General features: G+C 41.4%; 1 protein-coding gene across 4 annotated transcripts in view; it reads left to right on the top strand.

Moving 5' to 3' along the window:
• The first annotated feature begins 202 nt into the window (after window positions 1–202).
• Window positions 203–26806, top strand: part of GATA3 (GATA binding protein 3) — a 42826-nt gene continuing 16222 nt past the window's right edge. Inside the window, exons 1-3 of one of the 4 annotated variants that reach the window (XM_044276741.1) lie at window positions 203–320; window positions 15937–16292; window positions 17636–18139. In XM_044276741.1, the coding sequence (XP_044132676.1) occupies window positions 16046–16292; window positions 17636–18139 (751 nt within the window). In that variant the 5' untranslated portion in view covers window positions 203–320; window positions 15937–16045. Of the gene's footprint in view, window positions 321–1607; window positions 1623–15675; window positions 16293–17635; window positions 18140–26806 lie in introns of those variants that run through there. The other 3 variants (XM_044276742.1, XM_044276744.1, XM_044276743.1) reach the window with 3 other exon arrangements.

The following is a 26806-nucleotide window of genomic DNA, read 5'->3' on the forward strand; positions in this document are numbered from 1 at the left end:
GGCAGGGAGGTCCATCACTGGTGTGTCCTCTGGATGAAGGTCTTTACTACTGAGTCCAGCTCTTTATCCTTCTGCTGTCACATGTGTGTAACGTGGATGTCACTCATCTGTGTGTGAAGGACCAATAACAGGCAGACCCCGAACCTGAGGCAAGGCTGGTGGGGTTGTGAATGGCGGCAGTGTGGAGCACAGTGCCCTGAAGGTGGGGGTGTTGTGTGTGTGCTGACGAGCTCCTCAGAAGCAGCCCTGTCCTCCAGGCTGAGACACCTCTGCAGCCAGCTGGAAGTCTACCGGCAGCACCCGCAGTCAGGAAACTCAAGGTACTACTCCTGCTACTACTACCCCTATCATCTATCCTCTCCGCTTCTTACTCACTCACTACCGCTGTGCATGGTGACTACTACCCCAATGTAACAGTGTATCTGGAGGAAAAGAATTCTAGTGAATATATTGGATACACTATAGGTAGATACATAGGAAATAGCTTAATATCTGAAGAGTAGTGACTGCATAGCCAGAGCGGCTGTGCCATCACCGTAGGATATATACATATCTATCTATCTATTATCTATGTATCTGTCTCATTATCTATCTATTATCTATTTATCTATCTATCTATCTATTATCTATCTCATTATCTATCTATTATCTATTTATCTATTATCTATCTCATATCTATTATCTATCTATCAATCTATCTATCTATCTATCTATCTATCTATCTATTATCTATCTCATTATGTATTATCTATCTATCTACCTTCTCACACATATATCAGTTATCTACCATGTCAATGATCTAGTCATTATCTATCGCAGTCAAAGGGATTAATAATCTTTCATTTTATAACTTCCAGACGGTAAATGCTAGATTTATAAATATAAATATAGATGATAGATATTGGATAAATAGATAGATAGATAGATAGATAGATAGATAAATAGAACGTAGTGTATCTATGTATGTATCTATATACCTATAATCTATCTATCTTCATTTGTTTATGATATCTTTCATGTATCAACTCTCTATTTAGTTTCTATCCCTCTACCTTTCATATCCATATTTTTAATTTAAATTACTACTTTCGATATGTGTATCTATATATTATCCATATTTCAAGCCTATTTTGTATTTTTATGTCTGCACATTGCTATATCAGTCTGAATGCTTGATTTTCATATATAAATGATTCTGAGTATGTGTATCTATCTATCTAATGAATGTAATATCTATTTGTTTTCATATTATCCATCCACCTGTCTATTGCTTTTTTAATATTTCCTTTCAATTCTATGGTTGATATCTGTATTATCTCCAGACTGTGGTAAAACATTGTAAACATGACAATAATTGGAGAATAGAATTCTGCAGATAATAATAATAATCGTACAGGTAGAGTTCTCCATAGGCACACCTCACATATGTATTGGGGCTGATTGCTAGCTCTGTGATTTGGGTGTCCTCCATCACCCAGGAAGAGGTGAGCTTCTCCCCGGCAGCCGGGCGGTGGGTGGTGGAGGAGGAGGTAGGAAGACCCCCCACCGGTGGTGTGCCCCCTGTGTGTCATTGCGCCTGAGATATTGAGGAGATCAGAGGGGAGATCGGCTGCAGCCTGCAGGTCAGTGACCGGAGATCTGCCCTCCACGAGCTCTGCCTTAAAGGGGCCCCGCACCATTGCCCCAGGTTATAGAGGAAGCTGAGGAGGGGGGGGGGGGGGGGGGGGTACAATAGGGGGGTCTTTATCCAGTTATATAGTCCTGTGCCCATATATTAGACAGGGGGTTAGCTTAGAGCACAGCCGGCGCCTGGCCTCTCCCCTGGAGTGTCAGCTCTTCAGGATCCGGACACAGTTCAATGTGCTGCCATTTGCATCGCATAGATTTTACAACTGACAGGTATATACACAGACTATATACTGCTCCCAGCACTGTGGTCAAGGGAAATGCATATCTGTGTCTGTACATGTAAATGTGGCTAGATCACTTACACACACACACACACACACATATATATATCACTTACATATATCACTTACATGTATATATAGATCACTTACACACACACACACACATATATATATATATATATATATCACTTACATGTATAAATAGATCACTTACATGTATATATAGATCACTTACATATATAGATCACTTATATACAGTAGATCACACACACACACACACATATATATATATATATATATAGCACTTACATGTATATATAGATCACATATATATATATATAGATCACTTATATATATAGATCACTTACATATATATACAGATCACTTACATATATACAGTAGATCACACACACACACATATATAGATCGCTTACATAAATAGATCGTTTACATATATACAGTAGATCACACACACACACACACATATATATATATATATATAAAAAAAATCACTTACATATATATAGATCATTTACATATATATATACACAGATCACTTACATATATACAGTAGATCACACCCACCCACACCCACATATATATAGATCACTTACATATATAGACCACTTATATACAGCATATATATATATCGATCACTTTACATATATATATATATATATATATATATATATAGATCGCTTACATAAATAGATCATTTACATATATACAGTAGATCACACACACACATATATACATATATATATATAAATCACTTATATATATAGATCATTTACATATATACAGTAGATCACACATATATAGATCAATTACGTATATATACACTAGCCTGTCGTGTGTGTATATACAGTATTATATATATCGCTGTCTCATTCCTGTGGCTCCCTCTGTCTCTATAAGTTGATGCCCATGATGCTATATATGTGTCTGTACCCCGGGGTTGTATTGTGTATAGGGTGCAGACGATGGCAGTGTGGTTATACGTCTCTGTGCAGATGTTGCTGCTTTTGCTACTTTTTGCTGCCTGTGTAATAATAATTTTCCGACCACTATTCGGGATATCATATTCAGAGATCTGCGGTGATAACCACATATACAGTAATTCCGGGCTCAGCCCCTTCACCGAAATACTGCATTTTATTATCGTCTCATCTACGGAGCATCAGCCCCTGACGGCAGAGAACATTCTCAGAAAGATCCAGCTCATCATCATCATCATCATCGTCATCGTCAGAAGTGGGGGATGGCCGATATCTATCTATCTATCTATATATATTCACATTACCTCGCACTACTAGTCATTTTCGTGTTTGTACTTTTTGTTGGATTCCTCTAGAATATAAGTACATCAAATAATACATATTTATCAAATATACTGATGAATTACATAGAGGATGGAAATACAGACACTGAGATGGATACATGTACGGATAAGGATACAAAGAGTTAATAGGATAGGCGGTAAATAGATACATCCATCCCAGATATAGAAATAGACACAGTAGTTGATAGATGTATAGATTGATGATTGATAATAGATAATAAATAGAGATATATCGCTAAATAAACGATAATCTATATATTAGACATAAATAAATATATATATATGGACAAAATACATAAATAAAAGAAATAAATCTCTAGACATATAAATGTAATAAACACATAGATGTATAGACTCGATAGCTGACAGACATCCAGAGATGGTAGATGGAGGCTATCCCCCGGCTGTCACCTGCAGGCTGCTCTCCCTGCCCCGCTCTGCAGAGAGGTATGCGATAGTTAAGGGCTTGGATGTTAAATGTTTACACTCAAGTGGAGAAATGTGTCAGTTGAACTGTTCTCAATGGCCTCTGGAGACATTTAACTAAAACACATCTAGTCTGAGCCAGGGGCAGACAAAATACCTGTAATCCATTTTCCATTCCTGTGATAAATGGCTGCAGCTCCAGTAAACTGGAGGAGCCGGAGCGTCCCTCTGCTGCAGACCAGGACACCGCTCCTGAGCCACATATATCTGCTGCAGACCAGGACACCGCTCCTGAGCCACATATATCTGCTGCAGACCGGGGCACCGCTCCTGAGCCACATATATCTGCTGCAGACCAGGACACCGCTCCTGAGCCACATATATCTGCTGCAGACCGGGGCACCGCTCCTGAGCCACATATATCTGCTGCAGACCAGGACACCGCTCCTGAGCCACATATATCTGCTGCAGACCGGGACACCGCTCCTGAGCCACATATATCTGCTGCAGACCAGGACACCGCTCCTGAGCCACATGTATCTGCTGCAGACCGGGACACCGCTCCTGAGCCACATATATCTGCTGCAGACCAGGACACCGCTCCTGAGCCACATATATCTGCTGCAGACCGGGGCACCGCTCCTGAGCCACATATATCTGCTGCAGACCAGGACACCGCTCCTGAGCCACATATATCTGCTGCAGACCGGGACACCGCTCCTGAGCCACATATATCTGCTGCAGACCAGGACACCGCTCCTGAGCCACATATATCTGCTGCAGACCAGGACACCGCTCCTGAGCCACATATATCTGCTGCAGACCGGGGCACCGCTCCTGAGCCACATATATCTGCTGCAGACCGGGACACCGCTCCTGAGCCACATATATCTGCTGCAGACCGGGACACCGCTCCTGAGCCACATATATCTGCTGCAGACCAGGACACCGCTCCTGAGCCACATATATCTGCTGCAGACCGGGGCACCGCTCCTGAGCCACATATATCTGCTGCAGACCGGGACACCGCTCCTGAGCCACATATATCTGCTGCAGACCAGGACACCGCTCCTGAGCCACATATATCTGCTGCAGACCAGGACACCGCTCCTGAGCCACATATATCTGCTGCAGACCGGGGCACCGCTCCTGAGCCACATATATCTGCTGCAGACCGGGACACCGCTCCTGAGCCACATATATCTGCTGCAGACCGGGGCACCGCTCCTGAGCCACATATATCTGCTGCAGACCGGGACACCGCTCCTGAGCCACATATATCTGCTGCAGACCGGGACACCGCTCCTGAGCCACATATATCTGCTGCAGACCGGGACACCGCTCCTGAGCCACATATATCTGCTGCAGACCGGGACACCGCTCCTGAGCCACATATATCTGCTGCAGACCGGGGCACCGCTCCTGAGCCACATATATCTGCTGCAGACCGGGACACCGCTCCTGAGCCACATATATCTGCTGCAGACCGGGGCACCGCTCCTGAGCCACATATATCTGCTGCAGACCGGGACACCGCTCCTGAGCCACATATATCTGCTGCAGACCGGGACACCGCTCTTGAGCCACATATATCTGCTGCAGACCGGGACACCGCTCCTGAGCCACATATATCTGCTGCAGACCGGGGCACCGCTCCTGAGCCACATATATCTGCTGCAGACCGGGACACCGCTCCTGAGCCACATATATCTGCTGCAGACCGGGGCACCGCTCCTGAGCCACATATATCTGCTGCAGACCGGGACACCGCTCCTGAGCCACATATATCTGCTGCAGACCGGGACACCGCTCCTGAGCCACATATATCTGCTGCAGACCGGGGCACCGCTCCTGAGCCACATATATCTGCTGCAGACCAGGACACCGCTCCTGAGCCACATGTATCTGCTGCAGACCGGGACACCGCTCCTGAGCCACATATATCTGCTGCAGACCAGGACACCGCTCCTGAGCCACATATATCTGCTGCAGACCGGGGACACCGCTCCTGAGCCACATATATCTGCTGCAGACCGGGCACCGCTCCTGAGCCACATATATCTGCTGCAGACCAGGACAACGCTCCTGAGCCACATATATCTGCTGCAGACCAGGACAACGCTCCTGAGCCACATATATCTGCTGCAGACCAGGACACCGCTCCTGAGCCACATATATCTGCTGCAGACCAGGACACGGCTCCTGAGCCACATATATCTGCTGCAGACCGGGACACCGCTCCTGAGCCACATATATCTGCTGCAGACCAGGACACCGCTCCTGAGCCACATATATCTGCTGCAGACCAGGACACCGCTCCTGAGCCACATATATCTGCTGCAGACCAGGACACCGCTCCTGAGCCACATATATCTGCTGCAGACCAGGACACTGCTCCTGAGCCACATATATCTGCTGCAGACCAGGACACCGCTCCTGAGCCACATATATCCACCTAATCTATCTGCTATCTGTCTATCTATCTATCCACCTAATCTATCTGTCTATCATCTATCTATATCCTATCTATCTGTCTATCATCATCTATCTGTTATCTATCTATTATCTATCTGTTATCGATATATCTATGTTTCTATCTGTTATCTATATGTTATTTATCTATCTAATATCTATCACCAAATCTACTATCTAATCGCCTAATCTATCTATCAATCAATCAATCAATCAATCATTATCTATCTATCTGTTATCTATCTATCTAATATCTATCTATTTGTTATCTATCTATTATCTATATATCTATGTTTCTATCTGTTATCTATATGTTATTTATCTATCTAATATCTATCACCAAATCTATCTAATCGCCTAATCTATCTATCAATCATTATCTATCTATCTGTTATCTATCATCTATCTATTTGTCATCTATCTATCTATATATCTATGTTTCTATCCGTTATCTATCTAATATCTATCAACAAATATATTATCTAATCACTCTATGTATGTATGTATGTATGTATGTATGTATCTATCTATCTATTATCTTCTATCGGTCTATGAATTTATCTGTTAGGAGGATAGTCACTATACCCCTGATTACTGGACTGTGTATTTGGCAGTACATGAGGTAGAGGCTGTGGATATCATGCCACCAGTCCGCTTGCCCCTGGCATGTGTACCCGCCGCCCCTCACCCAGTCTCCTGCCCTGGGCCTGTCCTCTGTATAACCCCCTGGTCCGGGGCCCGGGGCTGTTGACACAGCTTTACCTGTAGTACTCAAGGACCCTGTTAAATCAAACGTAACCTAATCCTGCGATCAGCAGGCTGCTCCTCCAGAAATGCGGACCAGGTGCGGCGGACCCTCACTCCTCACATCAAAAGGGAATGGAAGTAAAACAATTCACGGAGGATCTGGGGGGCTCCATTGTTTCCATTAACATCCCCGCTGCCTTCCTGCTGACCCGCACGGTAACCCCTCTACTGCTCCTCATTATTACCATGGCGTGTAAGGATTAGGGGCTAGCGGCGGGGCTGCATGGCGTCACCGGGATGACGTCACCTCTTCCTCCCCACACACACCCTTTAGTTGCCGGCACCTGTCTACTATTTGTCAAATCTGAATGGATATCTATTGGCCTTAGCACAAAATTCACCATATTAAAATATAATAAGGCCATGCTGATTGATACAGTGAAGAAGACATCTTAGTCACCTCCATGGTCTTTTCAGTAATGTATTGTGGAACCCCCCAAGCCTCATACAGGAGGGTCCCTTACAGCACAGGTCAGGACCCGCCTCACCTCAAGCCTTGGAATGAGGTTTTGGGAAATGTCCCGAGATTGAAAGCGACGTGTGGGCTAAATAGTGGTGGCAAGAGGCCGCCTGGCTCCATGGGTGGTGGACGTGGAAGCCCTCCGGTCCCTCCCGCAGGCCCCGGGGCCACTGTCTGCACAGTTCCCAGCATGAGAAGGAACACAGTGTGTGGAGACTGGGCCAACAGAGGCGCCTATGAGTCCTGTCAATGGGGGGCTGGGGGCAGTAGTGCCCCTGACAATGTCGCTCTTATTCCACATCAGGAGACATTTTTTACACTGGAAGTATTTTAAAACCCATAATTCCCCATAGGCGTCTATTATGTTTTATCTACCTATCTATCTCTAATATGTATCTATATATCTATTATCTATCTATCTATCTATCTATCTATCTAATATCTATCTATATATCTAATATATATCTATATCTGATATCTATCTATCTCTAATATGTATCTATATATCTATTATCTATATCTATCTATCAATTAAATATCTATCTATATATCTAATATATATCTATATCTGATATCTATCTATATCTATGTAACATTTATATATCTATCTCTAATATGTATCTATATATCTATTGTCTATATCTATCTATCTATCTAATATCTATTTATATATCTAATATATATCTATATCTGATATCTATCTATATCTATGTAATATCTATCTATCTCTAATATGTATCTATATATCTATTATCTATATCTATCTGTTTATCTAATATCTATCTATATATCTAATATATATCTATATCTGATATCTATCTATATCTGATATCTATCTATATCTATGTAATACCTATCTATCTATAATTATGTATGTATATATCTATCTGATATCTATCTATATATCTAATATTTATCTACATGTCATATCTAACTATCTATATCTATGTAATATCTATCTATCTATCTATCTATCTATCTATCTATCTATCTATCTATCTATCTATCTATCTATCCATCCAACAACAAAGTCCAGGGCAGCACAATCAGTAAACAAATAAAGGAGTGCCAGCAGTTTAGAGGTAACCAACTGTACTCAAAGCATAGATAAAAGGAAAAAGACCCGGGCACTTCCAAATGGTGAAAACATGTGTAGTCCTTTATTCACCAGTGCAACGTTTCAGTCCACTTACTGGGACTGTTATCAAATCTATCAATCTTTGCATCTATCTATATTTTTATATGTATTTTTATCTATCACCTATCTATCTATCTGCTTCACCTGTGTGTATATCTATTTATCTATATTTGTATGTATCTATATTTTTATTTACATGTATCTATCTATCTATCTATCTATCTATCTATCTATCATCTATCAATCAGCTATCTATCTATATTTGTATGTATCTATATTTTTTATCTATTATCTATCAATCTATTTTATCTATCGATCTATTATCTATCTACCTTCTATCATCTATATTATATCTATCTATCTATCATCTATCTACTATCTATCTACTCTATCATCTATCTACTATCTATCTATATATCCATCTATCTACTATCTATCTATCAATCTACTCTATAATCTATCTACTATCTATCTACTCTATCATCTATCTATCTATCTATCTATCTATCTATCTATCTATCAATCTACTCTATCATCTATCTACTATCTATCTATCATCTATATTTTATACATATTTGTATCTGTCTATGTAACTCTGCAGCAGTGTGTTCTATGCGGGATAGATGATATACTATTACTAGTATAGGCAGGGATGGTTTATCGTACGTGTAGTGATCACTAGCTGGTGAGAGCAGCAGCAGAGTGTTTGTCGCAGGGTTGGGTGTTCTTACGTAAACAGTCGCAGTGATGGCCTAGGGCAGAGTGGAGACTGACAACTGAACAGACTTTTGGATTTTAAAGAGATTATTGCTACAAGAGTATTAGCAGAGTACATGACAAAGCTGCTGTGACTCACAGCAGGTCAATTAGCACTGCAGCCACTTACCTGCCTCTATATCACCTGGGATGTACTATGGGGTCTGGGGCACGACTGATCGTAGACTCCACATGGCAGAGCCACAAGCAGTGATTTACAGCTATGATTTTGAAGGGGATATGGCATCTTATGGCTGCCTGTTTCCCTGCACTGATCTCTTCCGAGCAGGAATACAGCTTCTGGTTAGCCTGCTGAGACCTGTAGTTCTGCACAAGCTCCACTGACTGTGTGTAAATCCCCGTATGATTGGCAGGCTCCTGCAGTGCTGGAGCTTCCTGTGACGTCACGGTTCCTGGCGTCGGTCAGGCTGGACAGTGCAGGCAATGCATAGCATCAAAGGGCGGCCTCCCCAGCTCCACACTGTCAGTCTGCCCTGCTATGGACAGATCAGAAGGATACGGATTCCAGCTGGAGTCTGCCACCATTCTTTGCCTCCTGCCCCATGGATATCATCCTTAGGTTGATGCCTGCGTTTCTCGCCCTTGGGTGATGCTGTGTACACTGTGTGCCTATAGATGAGCAGCGGCCAGGGGGCGACAGGTCCTAGTGCACGGCTCTGTGTACAGATGGGTGCCCCCTGCCTCAATGAATGCGATAGGAAGTGATATACAGAAAAATCCATTGATGGGGCTGGAGGTATATATATATATATATATATATATATATATATATAGGACTTCTCTTTCTCCTTCCTTACCTAGCACATAAATACATGTGCAGACATATACCCACATACATAATCACGTATATACATATATGTATATATATAAAGCCGCTAATAGCTAATTCCTGGGACGCCGCTAGGGGGCGCACCAAGCACAGGAGGTCCCAGGACCTGGAGCTAGTGACAGCTGATCTCTCCCCTGCAGCACATTACACAGGCTCCCCCTGAGAGTCACCGAATTGGGACTGGCCATTACTGGACTGAATACTACATACTCCCACCTAATTGCCTGAATAATGGGCCCCCACTACCTACCTCCGCCCTGGACACCTGCAGCTCATACATAGCTATCTACTGCACCCAGTAACTGATCTATAGAGAACACATCGCGCTGAAAACATATAGACGGTGATCAGGATGAAACAGGAAAGCTTCATGTACAGGCTGCAGTGTGCCCTCACTGGTGTCATGTAGTCAGCAGTATCATGACAATGCCCTGGTGCAGTATCCAAGCAGCCTTCACACCTGTACTAGTGCAGTATCCAAGCAGCCTTCACACCTGTACTAGTGCACTATCCAAGCAGCCTTCACACCTGTACTAGTGCAGTATCCAAGCAGCCTTCACACCTGTACTAGTGCACTATCCAAGCAGCCTTCACACCTGTACTAGTGCAGTATCCAAGCAGCCTTCACACCTGTACTAGTGCAGTATCCAAGCAGCCTTCACACCTGTACTAGTGCAGTATCCAAGCAGTCTTCACACCTGTACTAGTGCAGTATCCAAGCAGCCTTCACACCTGTACTAGTGCAGTATCCAAGCAGCCTTCACACCTGTACTAGTGCAGTATCCAAGCAGCCTTCACATCTATACTAGTGCACTATCCAAGCAGCCTTCACACCTGTACTAGTGCAGTATCCAAGCAGCCTTCACACCTGTACTAGTGCAGTATCCAAGCAGTCTTCACACCTGTACTAGTGCACTATCCAAGCAGCCTTCACACCTGTACTAGTACAGTATCCAAGCAGCCTTCTCACCTGTACTAGTGCAGTATCCAAGCAGCCTTCACACCTGTACTAGTGCAGTATCCAAGCAGCCTTCACACCTGTACTAGTGCAGTATCCAAGCAGCCTTCACACCTGTACTAGTGCACTATCCAAGCAACCTCCACCCCTGTACTAGTGCAGTATCCAAGCAGCCTTCACACCTGTACTAGTGCACTATCCAAGCAGCCTTTACACCTATACTAGTGCACTATCCAAGCAGCCTTCACACCTGTTCTAGTGCAGTATCCAAGCAGCCTTCACACCTGTACTAGTGCAGTATCCAAGCAGCCTTCACACCTGTACTAGTGCAGTATCCAAGCAGCCTTCACACCTGTACTAGTGCAGTATCCAAGCAGCCTTCACACCTATACTAGTGCACTATCCAAGCAGCCTTCACTCCTGTACTAGTGCAGTATCCAAGCAGCCTTCACACCTGTACTAGTGCAGTATCCAACAGCCTTCACACCTATACTAGTGCAGTATCCAAGCAGCCTTCACTCCTGTACTAGTGCAGTATCCAAGCAGCCTTCACACCTGTACTAGTGCAGTATCTAAGCAGCCTTCACACCTGTACTAGTGCAGTATCCAAGCAGCCTTCACACCTGTACTAGTGCAGTATCCAAGCATCCTTCACACCTGTACTAGTGCAGTATCCAAGCAGCCTTCACACCTGTACTAGTGCAATATCCAAGCAGCCTTCTCACCTGTACTAGTGCAGTATCCAAGCAGCCTTCTCACCTGTACTAGTGCAATATCCAAGCAGCCTTCTCACCTGTACTAGTGCAGTATCCAAGCAGCCTTCTCACCTGTACTAGTGCAGTATCCAAGCAGTCTTCACACCTATACTAGTGCAGTATCCAAGCAGCCTTCACACCTGTACTAGTGCAGTATCCAAGCAGCCTTCACACCTGTACTAGTGCAGTATCCAACAGCCTTCACACCTATACTAGTGCAGTATCCAAGCAGCCTTCACACCTGTACTAGTGCACTATCCAAGCAGCCTTCACACCTGTACTAGTGCAGTATCCAAGCAGCCTTCACACCTGTACTAGTGCAGTATCCAAGCAGCCTTCACTCCTGTACTAGTGCAGTATCCAAGCAGCCTTCACACCTGTACTAGTGCAGTATCTAAGCAGCCTTCACACCTGTACTAGTGCAGTATCCAAGCAGCCTTCACACCTGTACTAGTGAAGTATCCAAGCATCCTTCACACCTGTACTAGTGCAGTATCCAAGCAGCCTTCACACCTGTACTAGTGCAATATCCAAGCAGCCTTCTCACCTGTACTAGTGCAGTATCCAAGCAGCCTTCTCACCTGTACTAGTGCAATATCCAAGCAGCTTTCTCACCTGTACTAGTGCAGTATCCAAGCAGCCTTCACACCTGTACTAGTGCAGTATCCAAGAAGCCTTCACACCTGTACTAGTGCAATATCCAAGCAGCCTTCTCACCTGTACTAGTGCAGTATCCAAGCAGTCTTCACACCTATACTAGTGCAGTATCCAAGCAGCCTTCACACCTGTACTAGTGCAGTATCCAAGCAGCCTTCACACCTGTACTAGTGCAGTATCCAAGCAGCCTTCACACCTATACTAGTGCAGTATCCAAGCAGCCTTCACACCTGTACTAGTGCAGGTCTGTAGTCCTGCAGGAGCACTATAATGATGTAATAATAGTCATCAGAGTAGATGGGTGTACTACTGTCATATATCAATACATGATAGTTATATCATGATATATAGACAGCAGAATGCCCAGGATAATAATAACAACAACAACAATAATACTACCACTTATTATAATTAATAATAATAATAATAATAATAATAATTATAAATATAATACTGTATGCTCTTCTCCCATTCATTGCATATATTGTCATGCAATGTGTGTGGTTATGTGCTGGTATGTAGGAACATGAATGTCCATAAAATATGTATGTGACAATAGTAATTAACAATGCTATTTATTTAGTTATTTTCAAGCATCCCTTTTTGCTGGAATATTTATGTATTTAGTTATGTGCAGACTTTAATATACAATCCAGATATCTAATGTAATGTACACACAAATAATTGTTATACATTATTAATAATAATAATAATAATAATGTGGTTTGTAACTATGTGCAGGCAATAATGTATACAATGCAGACATCTTGTTATTAATGCACACACAAACTGCTTATATAATACTACTACTACTAATACTATAATAGTAATATGGATGCAGTGCTCGGTGTAGCTGGCAGGCAGTCCATGGCGCACAGTTAATATCATAGCTACAATGCTAGTAATATGTAATGCACATAGCAGTGCTAGTAACATGTAATGCACATAGCAGTGCTAGTAACATGTAATGCACATAGCGGTGCTGGTAACATGTAATGCACATAACTGTGCTGGTAACATGTAATGCACATAGCGGTTCTGGTAACATGTAATGCATATAGCGGTGCTGGTAACATGTAATGCACATAGCAGTGCTGGTAACATGTAATGTACATAGCAGTGCTAGTAACATGTAATGCACATAGCGGTGCTGGTAACATGTAATGCACATAGCTGGTAGCATGTAATGCACATAGCAGTGCTGGTAACATGTAATGCACATAGCAGTGCTGGAAACATGTAATGCACATAGCAGTGCTGGTAACATGTAATGCACATAGCAGTGCTGGTAACATGTAATGCACATAGTAGTTCTGGTAGCATGTAATGCACATAGCAGTGCTGGTAACATGTAATGCACATTGTAGTGCTGGTAACATGTAATGCACATAGCAGTGCTGGTAGCATGTACTGCACATAGTAGTTCTGGTAGCATGTAATGCACATAGTAGTTCTGGTAGCATGTAATGCACATAGTAGTGCTGGTAGCATGTAATGCACATAGTAGTGCTGGTAGCATGTAGTGCACATAGCAGTGCTGGTAGCATTTAATGCACATAGCAGTGCTGGTAACATGTAATGAACATAGCAGTGCTGGTAACATGTAATGAACATAGCAGTGCTGGTAACATGTAATGCACATAGTAGTGCTGGTAACATGTAATGCACATAGTAGTTCTGGTAGCATGTAATACACATAGTAGTGCTGGTAGCATGTAATGCACATTGCAGTGCTGGTAACATGTAATGCACATAGCACTGCTGGTAACATGTAATGCACATAGTAGTGCTGGTAACATGTAATGCACATAGTAGTTCTGGTAGCATGTAATACACATAGTAGTGCTGGTAGCATGTAATGCACATTGCAGTGCTGGTAACATGTAAAGCACATAGTAGTTCTGGTAGCATGAACTGCACATAGTAGTGCTGGTAACATGTAATACACATAGTGCTGGTAACATGTAATGCACATAGCAGTGCTGGTAACATGTAATGCACATAGCAGTGCTGGTAGCATGTAATGCACATAGTAGTGCTGGTAGCATGTAATGCACATAGTAGTGCTGGTAGCATGTAGAGCACATAGCAGTGCTGGTAGCATGTAATGCACATAGCAGTGCTGGTAACATGTAATGCACATAGAAGTGCTGGTAACATGTAATGCACATAGCAGTGCTGGTAGCATTTAATGCACATAGTAGTGCTGGTAACATGTAATGCACATAGCAGTGCTGGTAACATGTAATGAACATAGTAGTGCTGGTAACATGTAATGCACATAGCAGTGCTGGTAACATGTAATGCACATAGCAGTGCTGGTAACATGTAATGCACATAGCAGTGCTGGTAACATGTAATGCACATTGCAGTGCTGGTAACATGTAATGCACATAGCACTGCTGGTAACATGTAATGCACATAGCAGTGCTGGTAACATGTAATGCACATAGCAGTGCTGGTAACATGTAATGCACATTGCAGTGCTGGTAACATGTAATGCACATAGCAGTGCTGGTAACATGTAATGCACATAGCAGTGCTGGTAGCATGTAGTGCACATAGCAGTGCTGGTAGCATGTAATTAACATAGCAGTGCTGGAAACATGTAATGCACATAGTAGTGCTGGTAACATGTAATGCACATAGCAGTGCTGGTAACATGTAATGCACATAGCAGTGCTGGTAACATGTAATGCACATAGCACTGCTGGTAACATGTAATGCACATAGCAGTGCTGGTAACATGTAATGCACATAGTAGTACTGGTAGCATGTAGTGCACATAGTATAGCAGTGCTGGTAACATGTAATGCACATAGTAGTGCTGGTAACATGTAATGCACATAGCAGTGCTGGTAACATGTAATGCACATAGCAGTGCTGGTAACATGTAATGCACATAGTAGTGCTGGTAACATGTAATGCACATAGTAGTGCTAGTAGCATGAACTGCACATAGTATAGCAGTACTATGGGCCCACACCACCTGCAGTGATGACACCTGGTACTATAGGTGCACACCGGGCGGCAGGCACATGACAGGGGCGTGTGATGATAAGGATGGGAGGCTCGGCTCCGGGTGAGCCCCTCCTGGGTGACAGTCCCTCCCTCTCTACTGATGACAGTGGAACCTCCTTAAGTTGCGTCTCGCCACAGCTGTCTGCGATCATTGAGCCGCCTGGCGCCATCCTGCTCCTTGCAGAAAGAATGCCTGCACTGTAAAAAATAGAGAGAAAACACGAGATCCGATCAGGCAGTCTGAGCCCTGGGATCTCAGCCCTCCCGCTTTGTAGTGTGGGACTTCTGCTGGGCTGGGGCACAACTTCTGTGGGACACTCACCTGAAGGAGCCTCTCCTCACCTGAGCTCACACACTCCTCCTAAACTGCTGCTCTCCCTGCAGGTCACTCGCTCCCTGGATTTATCTCTTACTTCAGCTGATTGGACTTACTTTTCTGCCAAGTTGGGAAGCACAGAAGAACTTCAGCAACAAGTCCTAAGTGCTGGGGGACATGGAGGTCTCTGCTACAGACCAGCCTCGCTGGGTCAGTCACCACCACCACCACCCGGCTGTACTTAATGGACAACACCCCGAGTCCCATCACCCTGGGCTAAGTCACTCCTACATTGATCACTCACAGTACCCTCTTACAGAAGATGTGGATGTACTTTTTAATATCGAGAGTCAAGGAACCCATGTCCCTTCCTACTATAGCAACTCGGTGCGAGCAGTGCCCAGGTACCCAGCTCCACATCACGGTGAGTGCCACCCTGCCTCCCACAGTGGTTTTTACATGCCCTCTGCAATATCTATTTAATATATGTGTATATCTATATATCTATCATCTGTCTATATAAATCTATCTACATCTATCTATATAAATCTATCTACATCTATCTATATAAATCTATCTACATCTATCTATATAAATCTATCTACATCTATCTATATAAATCTATCTACATCTATCTATATAAATCTATCTGCATCTGTCTATCTAAATCTATCTATCTACATCTCTCTATCTCATATCTCTCATATATATATATATATATATATATATATATATATATCATATCTATATATCTAATATTTCTATCTTTCTCATCTTTATGATTGACCTGTTGCTTGTGTGCTTTTACCCCATTTTTTGGTTATAGAAGACTACATGAGATCTAGTATTTTCACACTTATTTCTTCTTGGCTTCCTGCATCCTGTGTCTATATCGCCCCCTCCTCTTCCTCTTCTGTGTCTTTCATACCTGGTTTGAATAATTCAGCTTATGACTAGAAAACCATGGTAGTGTAATTTAATTATCATCGTGCAGTGTTTTCTTATAAATCGCATCTGCACATCTCAGATGTGTAATAGGTTGCCTTGGCATTATGGTATATTATATTGTGACATATTAAAATATACAATGATGTGATATAATCCCATAGAAAACCAGTTCCTCCTTTTTTCAGTGCTCTGAAAATGTGAATGAATTAGTATACCACGCATTCATTATTTTAGATATAGAAGGCTTGCAAATTTTTGCTACAATACCTTATATCATTTAATACAGATGAATGGGTAGGTTGAAGATAGATAGAAAGATATATAATAGATAGATAAATATGTCGATATACAGATAAATATGTGGATAGATAATAGATAGATATAGACAGATCTGAAATAGATAGACAAATATGTCGATAGATAGCTAATATATAGATAGATATAGACCGGTATGAGATAGATAATAGATACCTGTAGATATATAGATAATAAATGAATAATAGATAAATAAATAGGCAGGTGACATTCTATATTTATTGAGCGCTGCATATGGAGTATATGATATTTTATTAGGGCCCGAAAACAATATTCAGTAAAGGCACACGACTCTATTCCGGTTTCTTATAAATTTAAAATGGCAGAATATGGGTGACATTTTGCTATATAGTAATAAAATATTTGCTGCAAAAGACAAATCAGAACGGAGAAGATGTCACATTTAATAGTATTGTAAATGGCTGTGGTCAGTGCAGGTTTGTAGGAATGTCTTCAGACATATTTGATAACATTTAATCTTACCGTGTTCATTGCGTTTTTTAGGCCAGGTATGTCGCCCTCCTCTTCTACACCCCTGGTTGGATCATAGCAGCAAGGCTATAGGAGGACCTCATGCCGCATCACCATGGAACCTGCCTCCCTTCTCCAAGACCCACAGTCCTCCCGGACCCCTTACTGTCTACCCTCCAACTTCTTCGTCATCCTCTTCCCTGGTTACTGGACATTCAAGCCCCCACCTCTTCCCTTTCCCCCCAACACCACCAAAAGATGTCTCCCCAGACCCCTCCATATCTAACACTGGATCCACAGCTAATCGTCAAGAGGACAAGGATTGCATCAAATACCATGTGTCCTCCGAGTCCATGAAACTGGAGTCCTCTCACACCAGAACCTTAGGAGGAGCAACGTCTTCTGCTCACCACTCCTTATCCAACTACCAGTCCTATGTCCAAGACTACAGTCCTGGACTTTTCCCACCAAACATTATCGGGGGATCTCCAACCAGCTTCCAGTGTAAAGCTAGACCAAAGACACGCTCAAGCACAGGTAGGACGGTTCTTCTAATAGGACAATATCATCTTGTATATTATGGTCATTCATACCTGTCATCAATTCAAAATGACATTTTTGTTCACAATTTTAGAATAATTCTAAGGTGGACTAAAGCTTTCATCTAGGACAAGGTTGTCCGGAATATGTGTTCTTCAATACATGTTCTGATTTTCAGTCCTAGTAATAGCACATTGGTCTACAGGCCCTGACTGTGTCATCAGAGCTTCACTCTGGCCAGATTTTTTTTTAGGTCATAACTGCACTATGCACTTTCCCCAAACTACTGAAATACTATCTATCTATCTATCTATCTATCTATCTATATCCAATATATCTACATATTATCTATCTGAACAATTCTGTCTATCTATCTTTACAATATATATCTACATGTATCTGAACAATTCTATCCATCTATTTATCAATAGTATCTGTCTATCTATTTATCTATCTATCTGTAAATCAATCAATGTATCTATCTATCTAATCTATCCATTCAATATATCTACATATTATCTATCTGAACAATTATATCAATCCAATATAGCTACATATTATCTATCTGAACATATCTATCCAATATATCTACATATTATCTGAACAATTATATCTATCCAATATATCTACATATGATCTTTCTGAACATATCTATCTATCCAATATATCTACATATTATCTATCTGAACAATTCTGTCTATCTATCTTTACAATATATATCTACATGTATCTGAACAATTCTATCCATCTATTTATCAATAGTATCTGCCTATCTATTTATCTATCTGTAAATCAATCAATGTGTCTATCTATCTAATCTATCCATTCAATATATCTACATATTATCTATCTGAACATATCTATCTATCCAATATATCTACATATTATCTGAACAATTCTATCTATCCAATATATCTACATATGATCTATCTGAACATATCTATCTATCCAATATATCTACATATGATCTATCTGAACAATTCTATCTATCCAATATATCTACATATGATCTATCTAAACATATCTATCTATCCAATATATCTACATATGATCTATCTGAACATATCTATCTATTTATCCAATATATCTACATATGATCTATCTGAACATATCTATCCAATATACCTACATATTATCTATCTGAACAATACTGTCTATCTTAACAAATCTATCTATCTAATCTCTCACCGACTGTCTATGAAGCACTCAGTGACACTTGTAATGAAGAAGCATAGAGGAGGTGGCACAGCTGGTAATTGTGTGTGACCTGGGAGAGGGCAGAGCTGGCAGTGTCAGGGCCCGGGCTGTGTGATCAGGGGGTTTTCCAGGGTGACATTTGCTCTGCTTGTCTGCGCTGGGACTGGATCTATTTAGCTGATATGTTTGACTTAATCCAATTATTTTCAGACTGCTGCACGCGACAGTTTCATTGTTTACCCAGCGCCAAGGAGTTTAATAGGGTCCGGATGTGGCCAGGCTGCCCAGAGGACAGGGGTCCTGCTGCCCTGTGCACAGGGAAAACCCGAGGAGCTTCCACCATTCCCGTGAAAGCTGCAGAAGATGATAGTAGAATACTACTGAATATTAGAATTAGATCGTGTGGAACTGCAAGCCCCAGCATGCCCAGGCAGCCTTTAGGAGGGCCACAAGGTGCCAGCCTACAGCTGTAATTGCAGTGCTGAAACTGATGCTGCATCCCACAGTTCACATTACAGCAGGTTAATTGGAATCCTTAAGTATCCAGCCCGAATGCCTGGTTTGTGAGCTAGGCAGCACCAATGGTGAGATTGTGGAGGAGGCTGCATTGTACATGATGGGGCTCAGCTCAGCAGGGAAATAGGTCACACGTTGTTATTGTAGCACTAAGTGTGGTTACTAAACCCCAAGCTCAGGTAGAGACAACAGCAACCCTAAACTGTGACCATGCAAATACAGGTGTTCAAGAAGATAGAAAAGTCACAGGGAGGCTAGTACAGAGACCTTACTACTGTGTGCTCCTCAGAGATGACATGGACCTCAATATCAATGTGTGAGTCACAAACTAGAGAAAAAGAAACAGTTACAGGCTTGTGGTTGTGGCACTGGTGTGCAGGAACCAGACTTTACATGAACTAGCTTCTGTATAACTGCCTCCCACATCCCAGCAGCTGGGAGGCTCAAGGACTTTGAGGCCTATACATGATGGGGGTACAGAGCACAGGTCAATATGATGGAAATTAGGTTATATGGATGAGTCCTGTACATGATGGTGGTACAGAGCACAGGTCAATATGATGGAAATTAGGTTATATGGATGAGTCCTGTACATGATGGTGGTACACAGCACAGGTCAATATGATGGAGATTAGGTTATATGGATGAGGCCTGTACATGATGGTGGTACACAGCACAGGTCAATATGATGGACATGAGGTTATATGGATGAGGTCTGAACATGATGGTGGTACAGAGCACAGGTCAATATGATGGAGATTAGGTTATATGGATGAGGCCTGTACATGATGGGGGTACAGAGCACAGGTCAATATGATGGAGATTAGGTTATATGGATGAGGTCTGTACATGATGGTGGTACACAGCACAGGTCAATATGATGGACATGAGGTTATATGGATGAGGTCTGTACATGATGGTGGTACACAGCACAGGTCAATATGATGGACATGAGGTTATATGGATGAGGCCTGTACATAATGGTGGTGCACAGATCAATATGATGGACATGAGGTTATATGGATGATGCCTGTACATGACGGTGGTACACAGTACAGGCCAATATGATGGACATGAGGTTATATGGATGAGGCCTGTACATGACGGTGGTACACAGCACAGGTCAATATGATGGACATGAGGTTATATGGATGAGGCCTGTACATGATGGTGGTACACAGCACAGGTCAATATGATGGACATGAGGTTATATGGATGAGACCTGTACATGATGGTGGTACACAGCACAGGTTAATATGATGGATATGGGGTTATATGGATGAGGCCAGTACATGATGGTGGTACACAGCACAGGCCAATATGATGGCCATGAGGTTATATGGATGATCCCTGTACATGATGGTGGTACACAGCACAGGTCAATATGATGAACATGAGGTTATATGGATAAGGCCTATACACGATGGTGGCACACAGCACAGGCCAATATGATGGACATGAGGTTATATAAGCCCGTCCCACCTCAGCCTTTAAATTTATTACTGTCTATGATGCCAGTTAAGGACAGAAACAAATATGATGCCAGCAGGTTTTACCTGAGAAATGACTTCCTCATAGATGTGGCCTTTTATACTGTGTACTCTATATATGTACTGTGTATTGGATATGCACAGTGAGCAGGGGTGAATGGATATGCCTGCTGTTTAATCAGTCACTGAAAGCATGATTTAGGCCTCTTTCACTGACCGTTTTTTCCCCCCGTTTACGGGCCGTTTTTTGCGTTCTGTATACCGAACCATTTATTTCAATGGCTCCGCAAAAAAAAAAAGGAATGTACTCCGTATGCATTCCGTTTACGTATTTCTGTTTTTCTGTTCAGTTGAAAGATAGAACATGTCCTATTATTGCCCGCAAATCACGTTCCGTGGCTCCATTCAAGTCAATGGGTCTGCGAAAAAAAAAGGGAACACATACGGAAATGCATCCGTATGTCTTCAGTATCAATTCCGTTTTTGCGTAATCCATCTATTGAAAATGTTATTCCCAGCCCAATTTTTTCTATGTAATTACTGTATACTGTATCTGCCATACGGAACAGAAACGGAAACACAACGGAAACAAAAAAACGGAACAACGGATCCTTGAAAAATGGACCGCAAAACACTGAAAAAGCCATACGGTCGTGTGAAAGAGGCCTTAGCCTTTCCCATGTTGGTGAGCCCTCTCCTATTAGTCCTTTGTAAGCCACAGTTTACATGATTTGTTGTCTTCAACTTAGTCCTTTCAAAAGATTTACTTCTCTTCAAAGAAAAGGAGCAAAGCTATGGAGACAGATATCAATATTTTGTCACACTGTTGCTTAAGAAGAATGCATACATTCTAAGGGCAGACAATAGGCTATAGGCTCCTGCTTTTAAAGTAAACAGCGCCTCTTAAGATGTCTACAGTTCAGCTGAGCCCTTGAAAGGGATCACTCCAAGCCCACCTGGAAAATGATCTATTACCTTCCATTCGCAGGGTTATACACGTGTAGCCTATGTACAGAAGGAGGGTTACGGCAGGTATAAATACAGCATAGGGTAAACTGTGAGTCAATTTGTCATTATTTCCAGCTATATATCTATATAAACAGATATATAATATTATATTTATGGGGCTTGTAATTGAGGTAAAATATGCTTGTAATTACCCCATAATAGAATATATATATATTGTATAAAATGAAGAACACTTTTTTTTTTAATATTGATTTATGGTTTATTTATTATTATTTAATTTTTAATTATCTAAAGTACTAACCCTAGTTTAAGGCTTCATGCACACAGTCGTGTCCATATTTCAGTCTGCAAAATATGGATACCTTCTGTGTGCAGTTTGTATTTTTCAAAAGCCCATAAGTAGAAATGGCTATTCTCATCCTCAGTGAATAGGACATGTTCTATAACTGAAAAACGGATCCGCAAAATACACTGATGTGTGCTCGGCTCCATAGAAATGAATGGGTCATTGTGCTCTCCGCAAAAAAATGGGGATATTGCATGGATGTGAGATACAGTCGTGTGCACGAAGCCTAACAGGGAGATAATGAACCCAGCGCTTTCTTGCGGATGTCGTTGAGCTCTGTAGCTTTACTGTAAAACAAAGTGTTCCCTTGCTGGCATCGAAAAGGTTAATGAAGTAACATAGCCCCCCTCCGAAGACATTCAGTGGTATCTCTTGGGGACAGTTAAGGCGAGTTAACAAAGCAATCCTTGCTCAATGGATTTGTGCGAAATAACATGACAGGATTTGCATAGATATTTTTCCTTCACATTATTTGCAAATTGAGACCTCTGAAAATCCATTTTGTGTATTTAGTGATGCAGCAAATGCTTTGCTTATTTTGGGCATAAATAGGCCTTTATTTACCGAAATTCTCATGTAAAGTGTGACATCTGATAACGGCGCATTTGCATAACAGCATTTAAGGCTTAGAAAGTCCTAATTTATACGCAGTAACACACGGGTTATATGTCTTTTACCGTGAGTATATTGCTTTATATTATATGTTAGTTTTTTTTCTTTTACATTTAGCTCTTTTAAGCATAAATATGCTTACATAATGTAGAAGGCCATTCCCTTTTCAAATGTTATTTCATGGCTGACATTTTTATTAAGAAAAGGAGAGAAATACATGACAGCATAATAAAAAAAATAATAATACAAAAAAATAAAAAATGTTATCAGCTAAGGTAATACATATAAATGTGGCGACCTCTGCGCCACATTTTTTTGACACAGTGTGAAAAAAAAAAAATATCAACCCCCTTTGAGTTGTAGTGGCAGAAAATGTCTGGAGGAGTAATTGTTTACAAGTTGAAAGACTGCATACCGAATTGGTATGATTTTCAACTGATAATTCTTTTCCTGAGGAAGCTCATAGCATATAATCTTTTCCTGAGGTAACTCATAGCTGTTAATCTGCTGTGTCAATTATTCTGCTGTTACCTTTAGTTTAGTGCAGTTTTGTGCTGTTATTATTGTTATTACTCGCTGAAACACGCAGAACGTGAAAGCCTTTCCTGTTTAATATGCAAATGTCACAGGTATTTACCACAAGAAGGCACAGTCAGCAATACTGCGCTTTCACTTTTGAATAATCAGATATCAAACCTTAGTAAAGGAGGTGAAAATGTGCCCATTCAATGGCTGACGCTTGTTATTACTACGAGAACAGCATATGGTGGGCCTACGTCATGAATACAGCCTAATAATCTCTCTCTCTCTCTATAATATTCATCTGCAGGCCATTCCAAATATTGTATTCATAGCTCAGTGTGAAATATTTGTCATCGCTGTGGTAAAATGGTGTCCTAGAAACCAAGATAAAACTGTTCAATTTCACAGTGTTAACACGCAACAAAAACTTTATTAAAAACAAACAGAACAGTGGCTGCTTATAGTCTCTCCTAACCCTCCTCCCTTTTTTTTTTTTTTTTTTGATTTATCCCAGGCTCGTAGAGTCACAAAATTTTCCATTTGTAACGATATACATTTGTTTCAAGAATCCCTGCTGTGTATAAATATGTGTAGCGCTGGAATTAAGGAACGTCACGCGCTGCTCTCATAATGCATTATCAGGATGCAGGAATATTTTCCTGTATTATCTCCATTGACCAAAAATGTTTCAATGATCTATCCCAGGTGATTGTATGATATAAAATAGCTAATTATTTCCATGCAAAGCCTTATTCGTAACCGCCATCATATTCTGTAAATTTTTCCATATAATATAATCAGCCCCCAATTTTTTCTTGATTTTTTTTTTTCACATTTCAGCTTAGTTCATTCTCCAGTCACATATTTGTTGAAGTCTCTGTTGCAAATTTTGTCAAAAATGGCACATGTGGCACCGTGACAGAAATGCAGCGGCCCCCATTATAGTCAGCGGAGTCTGTCAGACGCTGTTGGTGTCTGTCATGTGATGGATCCAGCACTGTTGTTATTTTCATTTTTCTTTTGTTGACGACGGAACAGAAACCTGGAAAAACACATGCAGATGAGAACATTAACTAACTCCATGACTCATTTGACATTGCCTATAAGTCTCTTCCAGTTAAAACTGAAGGTCATCTTAGGTTCCTCAGATTCAGTTTAGACTTGAAAAGACAATCTAGGACTCCTCCATACCCAGATCATCTTGCGTGTAGCTTGGTTATGGTATTATGTTTAGTAGTCAAGCAGAGTTTAAGCCTCAGAGAAACCCACCATGGGCTTCTAGGGGAATGACTTTAAAATCTGTAATTGCTGGTAGACCATATCATGTGTATCCTAATGCTTTACCAGTAGTCTAAAGGTAGACTGTTATATAAATTTGCCGTGTGCAACATCTCTTCTCGGATGGGTTTCCATTGCCCCAGAATAGAAGGTGTTAACTTTGACTTTCTGTAAACAGTACCAAGTAGCTAATGGATTCTACAGATCTTGGTGTCAGGGATAACTCCTGCTCCAGGAACCAGAAATGTTTTCTTTTACGCTAACCTCTCCTTAGAGATGTTCTCCTCCTCCTTTTACAGACAGTTATAATAAATGCCATCATTTATTCATAATTATAATAATATTTGACCTTTATTGGCAGCACTAAATAAATCATACCGCCTATTAAGCATGTAGTATTGTGTGCCCTCTTTTTGTCCCAATAGTTCCAGTACCATCCTACCCATAAGATATCATGATGCTTGTAAACTTACAGTTGAGTTTAGGGTCGTCCCACCGCCCTGCAGCTATATGACTGAATCTAAATGAAAGATTAGGAGTAGCCCTTTAACCTTTCCATGGCCTACCCAGTGTCGTACAAACCGGCATAATGGTAAATATAAGAAAATCTAAAAAGATTGAGATCTTGACCATCTGTGCTGCCCTTCATTAAAATTGGCAGACCACTTTGAGGTCCATTGAAACCTGTAGACAGGTGACAGTAGTGACCGACTTCTGACTACATTGCTAGTCATAGCCAAAAAGGACTGCATGGATTGTATGACGGTCTTCAGCAATCACAGTAGTTTTAGGCCTAGTTTATTGTGATAACTTGTATGACCAGATTTGGGCATCTTGGCGTTTTTCCTTCCAAGAAAGCCCTACATATGCTTCTGTGACAAGGTCTCGTCCATATACCGATCAGTAATAAACATGAAGGCAGTCCAATAAAATTGATATTCCAAATTGATGCATCATATCATTTAGCAAAACAATGGGGTGAGAATATCACTCTGAGGTTTTCTCACTACACTATTATAGGCCTCACTAATACATTGCAGTATGGGTTCAATAAGGCTTATAAAGCTCAAGCAGACATTTTTCTGCAAACAAACCTTAGTAGGACCTATTACAAGATATCTTTCATGTACAAAACCTTAAACCTGTTCTACCACACCTTATTTTTATCTGAGCCTCTCCAAATATCATATTACTGGGTGTCTGTAATTGGTTTGGCATATCATTTCTTTACGGGAATTTGGATCAGAAGCTTTACACATACATTTTCGTAGTGCAACCTTTGTGCCAATTGTAATTATGTCATGAGTATATCACTAGCCCAACATATTGGTTTAACAGGTTGGAGAGCTGCTCCGTATCCTTCAAGAGGCAAATAATTATGAGCAGGACTGAGCAGTCAGGCAGGCTGGTCCCCTTCCCCATAATACACATAAAAAAAAAAAAAGATTTGTATGTAGTGTATTGCTGAGGAGTAACTGACATTTATGCTGCAAATATTAGTGAAATTTAATATGCACTTTAAAATATCACTTCTCATTGCTTTTAACATCAGTGGCACCATACATTTGGTGCTGTCATTGGGGCCAACAAGGGTCCTGTTAAACTGCTTTAATGGCTGTCAGCTGACAGCTGTTTCTCCTAACTCCCCATACACTTGCATGCTTGGTTTGTGTTGTCGAAGAGGAGAGTCGGGGGTGCACCACCAATGAGGCTAGGTCAGGCGATCGCCTCAGG

This window comes from Bufo gargarizans, chromosome 2 (assembly GCF_014858855.1).
Source record: "Bufo gargarizans isolate SCDJY-AF-19 chromosome 2, ASM1485885v1, whole genome shotgun sequence".
Classification (NCBI taxonomy): domain Eukaryota; kingdom Metazoa; phylum Chordata; class Amphibia; order Anura; family Bufonidae; genus Bufo; species Bufo gargarizans.